We start from the raw sequence: 13,218 nt of genomic DNA on the forward strand, positions 1-13,218 counted from the left end.
ATTAAAAGGCTACCTGATGAGGTGAAGAATATATAAATGAATTTCAGATAAACATCTTAATACTTCAAAGTACAAAATAATGAACATTTGATGTGCAAAATCTCCTTAAGCAAAAAGACTAATAATATATAAAATAATTATACAATTTGATATATGAACAAGACACCAAGATGAAACTGTTTCTGTGTTGAGAAAATGTTTCCTCCAAATGTCACTTTATGTCACAATTGGCCAATTGTGAAATAAAATAAAATAAAAAAATAAAAAAATTAAATAAAAAGTGAGCATATCAGTTAATGTTCAACGCCGTTCAAAAATATAAACACTTGGTATCAGACTGTTTACCCTTGTTGGAATAATAAACAGTGATTGATTGATAAAGCATGTATAAATGTGTGTAACATATATTTGTTACGTGTGCACTGATCCTAAGATTAAGATTTTCATGTCTGTACAAGTGCATTGACAGAGACATCAGCTGGGGTTGCTGGTCTTTATGAAAAAGAATAATATCCCTTTGCCACTCTACAGTTCAGATGGAGAGAAAGATAAAGTGAGTAAATGTGACTCATATATAAGGGAACAATACAATACAAAACAAACGATGTTTCGGCCTTTGGCCTTTTTCAAGTAAACACAAAATAATAAATATTAGATTGCATTAAGAGTTGAAACATTCTAGGTAAAATTATATATTTCATGTTTACTTTAAAAAGGCCAAAGGCCGAAACATCGTTTGTTTTGTGTTTATTCCCTTATATATGAGTCACATTTACTCACTTTATCTTTCTCTCCATCTTATTGGATCATTTAAGCACCTCTAGTTTTTGGTTTTACTACAGTTCTGATCTCAATACAAAAGTATCATTTTACCTTGATATCAATCATTATTCAAGATAGCTGAATAATATTTTATTTTTGTTCATACCTGAAGAGCAGATCCCATGGGTAAAAGCATCATGACGTCACTGATGGTTTGGAGTAAGTTGTGGAATGTATCTGGCAGTTGGGCAGCTGCTTTCCCAGCTATGACGATGTCTGACATAGGATGCTCACAGATTGGAACTTCCTGGAGTTCAAAATAGTAAATAGATACAATGAGCAAGAGGATGACGATGCTAAATTGACTGATTCCAAATTTAAGTAGTTATGTAAATGTTATGAGAATTATCGATTGCCACTTACTGTTAACTTATCCTTGATTTCCTTAGTCCTTAAAAAAGGTGATATAATCAAATGCTTACAATAAATATACTTTTGAAAATGAAATATTTATTGACAAATAACAAAAAGATGATTTACAAAAACTATTTTTTTTTTAAATCATCATGTCTCTGACTGTTCCACTTCAGACAAAACAATCAAGCATTGGTTTAGGCCACATCGAAAACTCATTGCAGAACAAAGACAGAAAGTCATAGGCTGACAGGAAAAGGACATAAAAAAAGGGGGTGTATAATCAGATGACCTTCCTGAATGATGATGGATGGCCAAGGGCCCCAATCCAGAATCTTGTTGAATTAAGTCTAAATATCCATTACATTTGCTATTTTAGGAACAGGCCTATTAATTTATTAAATTTGCTACTGTATCATAAATAATCTCATTAGCGCCAAAATAAAAAAATAAAAAATAAATATAACTTTTTTTTAAAAATCAAAGGCAGAAAAAAAAAGTTAAAGAAGTAAGTTTATTTACTTCCAGGTCTTTCTTGTTTTCCTTCTTCTTGACTTCTCCATCAGCCTCAGCCTCAGCCTCTAACTCCTCTTCATCAAAAGCGGGTACAAGAGATGCTACAAAGAACCACAGGAGATCGTGAAGACAGACTTGCTGTACTACACTCCTGATCAGCCAGTTCAATGCCTAAGGAATAATTACAATATTAAACGACTTAACATTTTCTCAGTAATTGTGTAACTAATATAATCTAATTATTGCATAGGTCATGCATCCAGTTGAAAGTCGATTGAGATGTCAATAACCCAGGCTTAACTCACTCAACCCTAACACTGACTATGTCCGTAATTTACCCAGGTTGCTTTTACTCCATGCCTATTCATTACATTTTTTGAGACAAATATGCGTAATATCAAAGCTAATGTTTTTCGCTTTTGCATGTTAATGATAGTTGAATAAAACTATCTTTGTACTACCTCATTTTTAATACATTTTTTCCAAAAAGTAGCAAAAATCTCTAGGATTGAGTGAGTTAATTTGATGATTCAATAACATTTTCTCAGCCATTTTGTCAATACAGCGAAGCCTGGCTTGCCTAATTATTCAGAACGTGGTAGAAAATATTTGTAGGGCGTATATTTTACTAAAGGAACTGTATACAATTTTATCACAATGCATAGATGAAACAAAACAGGAAAACACTCTGAAATGATTGGCCAGATGTGTCAGCTTACCTGGAAAGCAAAAACTCGGCACATTGCTTTCCTTAATGCCTGCTTCATGGCCAGCTGCAAACCATCAAGATCGTGTCTTTGAACTATAAACTCCATGACGGGCCTGTGTAATGTATTGCCTCCATTGCGTTTTTCCACTGCTGCAATCAGCCGGGTCATAGCCACTGACGGGTGTTTGAGAAGGGAGATACCTCCATCTGAAACAATTTTATTAGTTTCTATAAAAATAATACAAAGCATAAGCATATCATGTACAAACCGACTAATAAGGAAAAGTGTGGTGACTTTTCTATTGCAAGGAATCTTTTTCTGATTTAGTCAATTCAACTTTTTAAAAAAAATTTGCTAGCCAAATCTCTTGAAAGTTAATTATTGCATTCTTCTTTCTTTTTTTTCCTTAAATTATAATTTTTTTTACAAGATATCCTTAACAGCATGTGATATGCTTTGTTTTCAAACTCGACAAAAAATGACAAACTCATTTTAAAAAAAGATAAACCTATTCAATTCAATTCAATTTACAAGCTTTTCACCAATATTTTAACACGATTAGATTGTGAAATTGTATATTGATGCTTCTTTCCAGATCAATTTTTTTGTCAAAAGTCTGTAAACACCATAAGAAAGGCTTGAAATTCCAAGCTATTTGCTGCCTTTGTCTTTGCCTAATAAATTAATGCTTAGCTCGAACTACAGGGAAAAAAATACTCATAAAACAGAAGAATTACCAATTAGGTTGCTTCAATATTCTCTAATTAGTTATAGAAAAAAATAAATTCAACAAAGTTTGAATGATTACATTAAAATATACATTCTTGTATAAAAATCTGAAAAAATATGGTTGATGAACTTAAATTGTAAAATGTCCTTGCCTTAAGATTTAATTTCTTGAAATTAGCTATGAGGACAAAACTGAATAAATATTTAGCCATGCCAAGCAACAGACAGTCACCACTTTTTCATAATCATTAAAAAAAAAAATCAATCAAAATAAATATAAATAAACAAATTCGTTCTTTAAAAATATTAAAATAGGTAAGAATATTTACTATTTCTTAAAATTGTAAGATAAATAAAGCTTTCTTGATAATCAGTCTAAAACGTTTCTTAACATGCACTGAAGATCTACTTCATTCATTATCGAAATTAAAAAACTATAGATATTTTCAGTTTTACCTGTGACGCTACCACTGTTGTTTCTCCTCCTTGCTGACACTGAGACAGCTCTGGAAAAGACAAAGTCCTGATGGTCTGTATCATTCTCTGATCCATACTCTGAAATACTTCGGTGAAATGCTTTCTTGTGATTGTCTTGTTCTGTATCAGGACTTGTCCCCGCACTTTTTGTCATTGGCTGTTTCTCAAGTAAAGCTCTTGTGTTTTCATGCTGAAATGTGAATTGTAACATATTACATTTTAATGATTTAAGCATCAGTTTGAGATGGGGGGGGGGGGGGGGGGGGGGGGGGGAGGGAGATGGGAGGGTAATTGTTTTTAAAAATCTTTTTGATTTTAAATACCACATACTAGAGATTTAAAATTGAGCTTTTATACAGCGCAATATCCACTAAATGTGCTCAAAGCGCTTTACAAGGGGTCCCTGGTCAACAGCAACATTTAACATGTAGGACATGACGCCTGTTAGGCGATATTACAATTTTTCAGATAAAGACAACGCTGTTAATGGCCAGGTACTCATTTTACACCTGAGAACGATGAGAGAATGTGAGTAAAGAGCATTTTCCAAGGACTCAACTATGCACTGAGTGCGAGGCTCGAACCCAGGACCTTCCGATCCGAAAGTGAGTGTCATACCACAAGACCACATAGCCCCACAATTTTAACAATTTATTAAACCCACATGATCTGCAATTAGCTGGCTTTCAAGCTGTGAAGACTGTGCCAGACCAGAGGGAAATATATTTAATAACCTAAACGTGAATGAAAAGTTCAATAACAGAGATTATTTTTTATTAAAATTTTCGGAAAAAAAAATCTTAATTCTACTTACCTTCAAAGTAGGCAGCAGTTGTGACACAGGCCTGCTGTCCTGTCCAAGCGATCCAGACCTTGCTAATGGGCTGTGACGTAATTCTGTTGGCAGGCGTGGTCTATAAGGCATAAAAGCATTACTTCTACCACTACCCTGATGCCCTGCCATACTCATGGAGCCAGACCGAACAAACACACGCTCCCCTTCATCCATATAGAAATCCTCAGCGAAAGCAGAGTCAGAACTCCCGGCATTGTGAAGATTTAAATACTGGAACTGGACAGGTGGGAATGGGTCAAGATCTGACCCGCTTTCACTGACACTGGGTAAATGAGTGTCAGTGCGAGGAAATGACAGAGGCCTCGATTTGTTGTGCTTTGGGAGAGACAGACCTGATGCACTAGCTAACTCCAGTAAGAATTGTGCATTGTTCTTTAAGATGTGATGAGCTTCCATCGGGTTCAAAAACCCTTGAGACTTACTGGCAGCCACGGGTGGGCCACTGACACTATTTTTTTTCTTGCTTTTCCGAGATTTGTCCTTGCCTTTTTTATTGTCCTTCATGTACTTATCTCGACATTTTTCACAAAGCAGGTACCAGGTACAGTCTCCAAGACCTCCATCCCCACAGTGACCAGACCAGCCCCCAACATAGATGCCACTAGAGTTGTATCCTTTCCCTCCAGACCTTTTCCCACAACCAGGGTGGTGTGTGCGCATGTGAAAAGTTACTGACTTTGGACAATGAGTCTGTGAGAGAAAAAAACCCCCAGAAAGATGAAAATAATGTGAGATCATATAAAAAAATCTTTTAAAAAATTATCATGACCATTCAAAACTTATAAGTCAGTTGGGGGGGAAAGCGGCGGGAGGGTTAAGAACACAAGATTTAAAAGCAATCAATTATTTTACGAAAGGTGTCACAAAAATATTTTTTAACATAGTAATTTAGAAATTTTGAACACCACAAATTTTTTCATGTTTAACACAGGATATTCAAAGAAACAAGTGCCCAGAAAAAAAGTTTGATATATTATGACTTCTTCCAACGAAATTCAAAACAATTAAGGTTATCTAAAAGCAGCACTTCCTTCTGTGATTTGCCAACGTGGAATAGAACATTAAGTCATGCGAGAAAATCCCAGCCTCTCAACCAAGATCTGACTCTGCAACCTTCCGATCGAAAGCAAGTGAGCTAGAACTAAATCAAAGGCTCTTCTGACAATTTATTTTAAATTCAAGAATATAAATTTGAAAAATGACATAGAGTAAAAAAAACAAAAACAAAGATGAACTCTTGATGCCAACAATTAAGAGTATGTCATTGCCATTAAAGAGACAGCATATAATTAGCAGGTATGTGCTCATAAGAAATAAACAGAAAATAAAGTGCATTTTGGACTACTAAAATCTGTCTTAAGGATCCATAGTGCTGAATCAGGGAAAATTTATTCTTTTGAAGCTAAATATTTTATGATAAAAGAATAGAAATTAAAAGATAGGAATCAGATAATTTTGTGTAGAACTAATAAAATAGAAAATTAAAATTAAAATTAAAATTGAGCTTTTATATAGCACAATATCCACTAAACGTGCTCAAAGCACTTTACAACAGCAACACTTAACATGTAGGACGGGAGATGACGCCTGTTAGGCGATATTATTTTTTTTCGGACAGAGACAATGCTGTTAACAGCCAGGTACTAATTTTACACCTGAGTAGGATGAGAGAATGTGAGTAAAGAGCTTTCTCCAAGGACTCAACTATGCGCCGAGCGAGGCTCGAACCCAGGACCATCCAATTCGAGGGCGAGTGTCATACTACTAGACCACATCATGCAAATCAAAATCAATCCTCAATATAAACTTGGCAAAGGAGGGACATATCATTTAAGCTAGTGCATGTTAAGATTTAAGCAGCACCATTCATTACCTTGATTTTTAGAAAACTATCTCGAAGCCAACACAATTCAGTACATTGACCACAATGAGACTAACCTGGCATATTTCACATATTGTATCTTGATTTTCATCCATCGCCCCTGCAGCAGCAGCAGCAGCAGCCACGGCAGCAGCCCCCATATCCCCACCAGCTCCAGGAGCAGCAGCAGGTTGGAAGATGCGGGCCATGGCATCCCCAAGCATTCCTCTGGCCCGCACAGCAAAGTTTCCCATCGCTAAATTGCGCACAGGTTGGTAAAAAGCAAGATGCAATGGCAAAACTGAATTAATTTTAATGCAAGTTAAAATCTTAAGCTCCTAAAAAGAGTTTTAAACATTAAGAAAAAAGGTCTTTGTCTTGATTACATTTCCAAGGTCATTAAAGTTATTGCCAAAAATTCATGAAGATTATAATATTCAACCAGTATCCATAACCTAAGCCTGAATCATCGATATTAAAGTGAAAGAAGGTTTCATACTCACTACACACTTCAGGCAAAAATCAAGGGAAAGACTTTTTGTACAATTTTAGTTAACTGATTAATTACTATGACAGGTATTTATATAAAAGATTGAATAAACAAAGCTTAAAAGTTTATAGAAGGCAAAGTTTTAAAAAAATGTCATTCAGCACTGTCACTAAATGACAAAGTTAATGGTATCAAGGGATCGAATAAAATCTTTTATACAGCCATTGTAAAATAGATCTAAATCACACAAATCTAGGAGTCCTGCATCAGAAGGATCAAAATGTTAATGTACTGGCTAATTTTCATAGCATAGTCTGGATTTCCCTGTAGTTGATACACACATAGACAGACAGACAGGACAGACTTGTTCTTTCTTTCATTAATATAGATTATGTGAGTATCCGTGTATGTGTGTGTGTGTGTGTGTGTGAGTGTGCGTGGATGTGTGAGAAAGAGAGTGTGTGCATACATGTGTGAATGCTAATATGTGCACTATTATAGTTAATTCTTATTCATTTATGTAAAGCACTGTATGCCTCATTACTTTGGATTTGAGTGTGTTATAATCATTTAAAGATTTTTTAAAATTACAACCAAATCAAAAAGGAATGGATATTTGAAATTCACCTTCAACTGCTGGTAAAGGCACAGGTTTGTTTCCTTTCTTCTTTTTCAACTTCTTCTCCTTGTCTTTTTCTTTCTTCTCGTGTTGTTTCAGTCGTGCCACCATTGCAGAGCTAGGGGGAACAAAGTCCTGGTTTATGACGTGCATCACTGAGTCGGACAATTCCTCCCAGAAATGGACCAAATGCTGCAAGGTGGTCGGCAGTTGGGTTTCCTGCTGTAAGAAAGATGGAAAGAAAGATATACAACTCTATGCCAGTTTTGTGGAAGTTCAGTGTGTGCATATTTTTTTTTCTTTATTTATTTATTTATTCAGACAAATGCAATTTTTAGGGCACCTAAATCGACATAAATGTATTGAACATCTTGCACTCACAGGAAAGATAGAAGGTAAAAAATAGAAGGTAAAAAGAGTATAGGTAGACCAAGAAAAACATATTTGAATAGCTTGAACAGCTGGGTGACAAAGGAAGAGAAGAGTAATATTAGTTTTCTGAGGTTATCTGATCAGAGAGATGAATGGTGTACCATGATTACTGATGTCTGGCAGAGACTTGGTACTTGAAGAAGAATTCAGTTCCCATATCTTAGCTTGAAAGATAATCATAACCATTAAAATATATTATTTGTTTCCAGAATAAGTAAGATATGTGATATCTGTTGTTATTACCACCATCATCATCAACATCCTCACTACTGGGTTGGTAGACATGTGCTGCTTGTTAAATTTCCTTCTTTAAATATATCCATTAAAGCTGTATATTCTACTAAATGTTTGACTTACTTTTTCCTCCTTGGCATGAACTGTTTCCACCAGCTGATTGAATCGGGCCTCTCCCTCTGACTTGTGCCTCTCCACCGGTCTTTTCACTATCATTGGTAGGGAACCTAAAAACTCATTCAATGAATCGGATTTGGTCTCGGTCAGTGGCTGTTTTTGATCAGCGAAAAATATGTCCTGACTTCCAAGGACAGGAAATGCTGACATGGGGTGGATGCTGTCAGTATGATCAAAACTACTGCTGCGACTGCTGATGGATTCCGAGACCTGTGGCTCCAGATTAAAGCGCACTCGACTTTCATTGATGTTGTCCCTTCGCCTCCAAGAAGATTGACGATCCTTGCTAGATTCTGTGGAATGACGTTGACGCCTGGGGTCTTGGCTGGACTGGACTTTCTTTTCCTGTTGGCGAAACACAAGAATTATAAAATAATAACAAGTATAGACATATAACTGACACAAATAATCCTTTGCCACAAAACACTAGGCACCTATGAAAAGGAATGTTCAATAATAACAATCAAGACAAAAAAAAAGAGCACTTGTTTCCAATATTTCAAATTGATGTCAAGTAAATAAAAATTTGCAAAATTGACCACAATCATATGTGACCCTCCGGCTCGAAGCGGTATTAAGTCGGGATTTGGAAAACGAAGAAAACCGGTTTTAAAGTGGAAATGGTCAAAATTATCAAATTTCAGTTTTTGGATGTTTCAGAAACTACAATCATTTTTCTACATTAAAACATAATAATTCAACATAAACATTGACGATAAGTTATATAAATTTCAAGTTTTAAAATGCAACTATCAGTGACACATTCAAAACGAGAGTTGACTTTCTCTCAGAGAGCCACCCTTTGTACAGTCCGCTATAGAAAAACGAAAAACATAAACCACACCAAATTATTGGACCAAATTCGGGAGTTGGACATAAATAATAACGTTATAAATACACACGGCGTTACAGAGAAATTAGATCTCCTCTACACATCACTCAATAAGTGTCTGGAAAATCATGCGCCCCTCAAGTCCAGAACGATCGTCCTAAGACCAAATTCCAAATGGTTTACTGCTGAAATACGAAAGGCCAAACATGACAGACGTCATCAGGAAGGTATTTGGCGTAAGTCTGGACTTGAAATTCACAAGCAAATTTATAAAAAAGCCAAAAATTATACCAATCAATTAATAGTCAGTACCAAGCGGCAATATGTGAAGGACACTCTGATAAAAAGCAAACTTGACTCGAAAAAGCTTTATAATACTGTCAAAGAAATGATCACACCATCGAATACAAATAATTTACCAACAAATACATCTCCAAAAGAACTCTGTGACAAATTCAACACCTTTTTCATTGAGAAAATTTCCAACATCCGACAGGAACTAGACAACGACAGCCCCACAAATCTACATCCCAGCACGACATCACGAGTTGAAACAACAAGTATGACTTCACCAATGAAAACAACAACAGTGACAAGGCACGTGACATCGCCTGGAAGATCAACATCAACGGAAGAGACACTACAGGAGGACACAACACTTACCTGCACGACACGACCAACTAAATCTATGAACACCTGTTATAAAATGTTAACGTCGTTTGAACCCGTAACAATAGAGGAAGTTAAAAATATTTTGTCAGATATGCCTAATAAATCATGCCCGCTAGATAAAACACCAACTTGGCTCATAAAATCATGTTCAAAGTATCTTGCTCAAGCAATTGCATCTATTGTAAATGAAAGTCTAACGTTGCCCGATTTTCCAATATGCTGAAACATGCCTTGGTTAGACCCCTGAAGAAAAAAGCAAATCTTGACTGCAATGAGTTAAATAATTTTAGACCTGTGTCAAATTTAAATTTCATTTCAAAATTAATCGAAAAAGTCGTTGCTGCTCGTATTATTAACCATCTAGAGACGAATGCCTTAAATGTTAAATTTCAATCTGCCTACAAAGCCTCCCATAGCACGGAAACGGCATTACTTTTAATGATATTGTAAATGATATAGATAATAAAAGTGCTGCGATGCTTGTTTTACTAGATTTAAGTGCGGCATTCGACACTATCGATCAAAATTTACTTTTAACTAGACTACGTGATCAATTTTATATCAGTGGCACAGCTTTGGGCTGGTTAAAGGAATATTTGTTTGAAAGAACTCAGTCAGTAATTATAGAAAACCATGTATCAACTCCATCCATATTAACGTGTGGAGTGCCTCAGGGATCTATTCTTGGCCCCCTCCTTTTTACAATGTATACTGCTCCCCTCTCTCATGTTATCCACTTTTCCCATTGATTTTCATTTTTATGCTGATGACACTCAGCTGTATACAAAACTCAATAATGATCCAGAGCTGTCATCAGTATCTGTTATGGAAAATTGCATTGCCAACATAAAGGATTGGATGAAACTAAACAAACTTAAATTTAATGATGACAAGACGGAAATGATAATTTTTGGAAATAGGTATCAACTCTCAAAAATATCTACAAATGAGATACTAGTGGTGATAATGCTATTAAACCTAGTTCTTGTGTGAGAAATCTTGGAGTGTATTTAGATCAAGGGTTATCCATGGAAGATCATGTTAAAAAAATATGCCATGTTGTAACTATCACATTAGAAACATTGGAAGAATCAGACATTATATTGATGAAGTATTACAAAGATGCTTGTTAATTCGTTTATTACTAGCAGATTAGATTATTGCAATTCCCTTCTCATTGGCTGTCAAAGTAGATTAATTCATCAACTACAAAAAATTCAAATAAGCGGCTAGATATAAAATTAACGAAAAAAAGAGATCATTAAACCAGTTCTCAGAATTGCACTGGCATCCTGTGAAGTATGGATAGAATTAAAATATTGTGCTATGTTTTTAGATGTCTGGATGGATTGGCTCCTGAATATTTGCAGGAACTGATAAAAAAATATGAACCCACTCGAAATCTAAGATCATCTCAGTCCCAACTTCTAAAAGTTACCACCTCAAAATCCACTTACGGTGAAAAAGCCTTTTCATTCATAGCTCCACGTCTATGGAACGCACTTAGTCCTCGGACAAAGTCCTGTGAAAACTTATCATCTTTCAAGAAATGTCTGAAGACTGAGTTGTTCCGCGAGGCTTATTTTTCATGAAATGGATGTTGCTTTGATTCTGTTTTTTGTATGCATGCTTATTATGTATCATGTAGTGTCGTGATTTTTAATTTTGTCGTTTTTAAACATTTTTATTTTTATTTTTATTATGTAAAGCGCCGCAGAGCACGATTAACGTGGATGTTTAGGCGCTATATAAATTCATTATTTACTATTTACTATTACTATTTACTATTCATTATTTACTTTCCAAGGCTTAGTACTAACGAGTCTTAATCTCCACCAATAAGATGTAAGATATCACAGCAAAGGGCGTGTCTTTATCTATCTCAGAGAAAGCATGACTGTTTCCACAATGTCATGGTTCAACCAATAATGAACTTTAAAAACTGTAAACAAGTCTAGGTTTTTCCCTGACAACCTTACAAATGAATGATTCTGATTGGTCAACGCTCATCACATGCGCTGTGGCTGTAGGCCATAATGCTCGGGCGATGTTTCATGACGTCAGCATGCGTGTGACATATGTGTGTGTTTGTGCATTTTGATACACACCACGTGCTATGTATTCTTTGTCTAGCTGCATTGTGATCGAGGTGAGGGTCCTCCTTTGCCACTCTTTTTTAATTCATGAAATTATAGGACATGCTAAGACTTAATAGGACAACAGTTGCCTAATCTTACACTTACAGTTACAGATATTGTTGTAGGATAAACATTTAATTTTAAGTACAACAGCAGAATAATATAATAATAAATCGAATGTAGATGCTTGAAAGATAATAGAAGACAGATCGAAAATAACGGTGTAACTAAAAAATGAAATGGAAGATAAATAGACAGAAAGATAAACTTAGATAGATGGATAAATAGATAGGTTAGATAGATAGAATAGATAGATGATAGGATAGAAGAAGAAAGTAGATAGATAGAAGAAGAGGGAGAGAGGGAGAGAGTGAGAGAGAGATAGATGAGAAGAGAGAGAGAGAGAGATGAGAGAGAGAGTAGAGAGGAGAGAGAAGAGGATAGAAGAAGAGAAGAGAGAAGGAGGAGAGAGAGAGAGGAGAGAAGAGAGAGAGAGAGAGGAAGAGAGAGAGAGAGAGAGAAGAGAAGAGAGAAAAGAGAGAGAGAGAGGAGAGAGAGAGAGAGAGGGAGGAGGAGAGAGAGAGTGTTCGTTTTGTCGTGCTTTCTTTGTATACTGAAAGAAAAAAAAAAAAAGGGGGGGGGGGGGGGGGGGGGTCTTTTTAGACAATCAACAATGTGGGTGAACGCTAAGGAAAACTTGAGAGATTCAATAGCATGTTTTAATGTAAGTCACTACACAATAAGCCCCACCCCTCCTCCTCAAGCTGTCATCTGACTCAAAATGGAAACAATGCAATGATTGATTTGACCAGCCCATTCCTTCAATTGCAATCTCATTGTTTCCAGTTGATTGACTATGACTTACTTTGTAACAAAATGCTTTCTTTAAACTATCCCTACAATTCTTTGCTCCGCTTCCATCCCTTTCTTCATGTCTACCTCACTCTCTCCGTCTCCCTTTTGTTTCCTTCACACACACACATACACTTATACAGGTTTCAATCTTTATTCTATTTCCCTCGCGTCCTCTTAATGCACAAGCAGTCTCTCTCCCCTCCCCCTCTCGCTCCTCTTTTTCTCTATATCGCTCTCTCTCTCTCTCTCTCTCTCTTTCTTTCTTTATCTCTCTCTCTTTCTCTCACATGTGTGTGTGTGTGTGTGTGCATGCGTGTGTGTGTGTGTGTGTGTATTTTACTCTCTCATTCTACCTCTTCCTCTCTAATCCTCTTCTTGATAATTCTTTCCCTGCCCACCCGGATTCACGTAGTTTCAAAACTGTACTTTCAAATTATAAACCCT

General features: G+C 35.9%; 1 protein-coding gene across 6 annotated transcripts in view; it reads right to left on the minus strand.

Annotated features, from left to right (window-relative positions):
• The window catches only part of LOC144971558 (E3 ubiquitin-protein ligase MYCBP2-like), a 120,942-nt gene that overhangs the window by 19,493 nt on the left and 88,231 nt on the right, over positions 1-13,218 (minus strand). For 4 of the 6 annotated variants that reach the window (XM_078912595.1, XM_078912593.1, XM_078912594.1 and 1 more), the window contains 8 exons: positions 8,224-8,622; positions 7,443-7,656; positions 6,403-6,581; positions 4,423-5,154; positions 3,588-3,798; positions 2,412-2,629; positions 1,699-1,863; positions 929-1,069 (listed from right to left, as the gene is read on the minus strand). In XM_078912595.1, coding sequence (XP_078768721.1) covers positions 929-1,069; positions 1,699-1,863; positions 2,412-2,629; positions 3,588-3,798; positions 4,423-5,154; positions 6,403-6,581; positions 7,443-7,656; positions 8,224-8,622 — 2,259 coding nt within the window. The remainder of the gene's footprint in view (positions 1-928; positions 1,070-1,698; positions 1,864-2,411; positions 2,630-3,587; positions 3,799-4,422; positions 5,155-6,402; positions 6,582-7,442; positions 7,657-8,223; positions 8,623-13,218) is intronic. The other 2 variants (XM_078912592.1, XM_078912596.1) reach the window with 1 other exon arrangement.

The sequence above is a fragment of the Berghia stephanieae genome, chromosome 4, assembly GCF_034508935.2.
Source record: "Berghia stephanieae isolate SIO BIC M18660-M18661 chromosome 4, UCSD_Bste_1.3, whole genome shotgun sequence".
Lineage (NCBI taxonomy): Eukaryota > Metazoa > Mollusca > Gastropoda > Nudibranchia > Aeolidiidae > Berghia > Berghia stephanieae.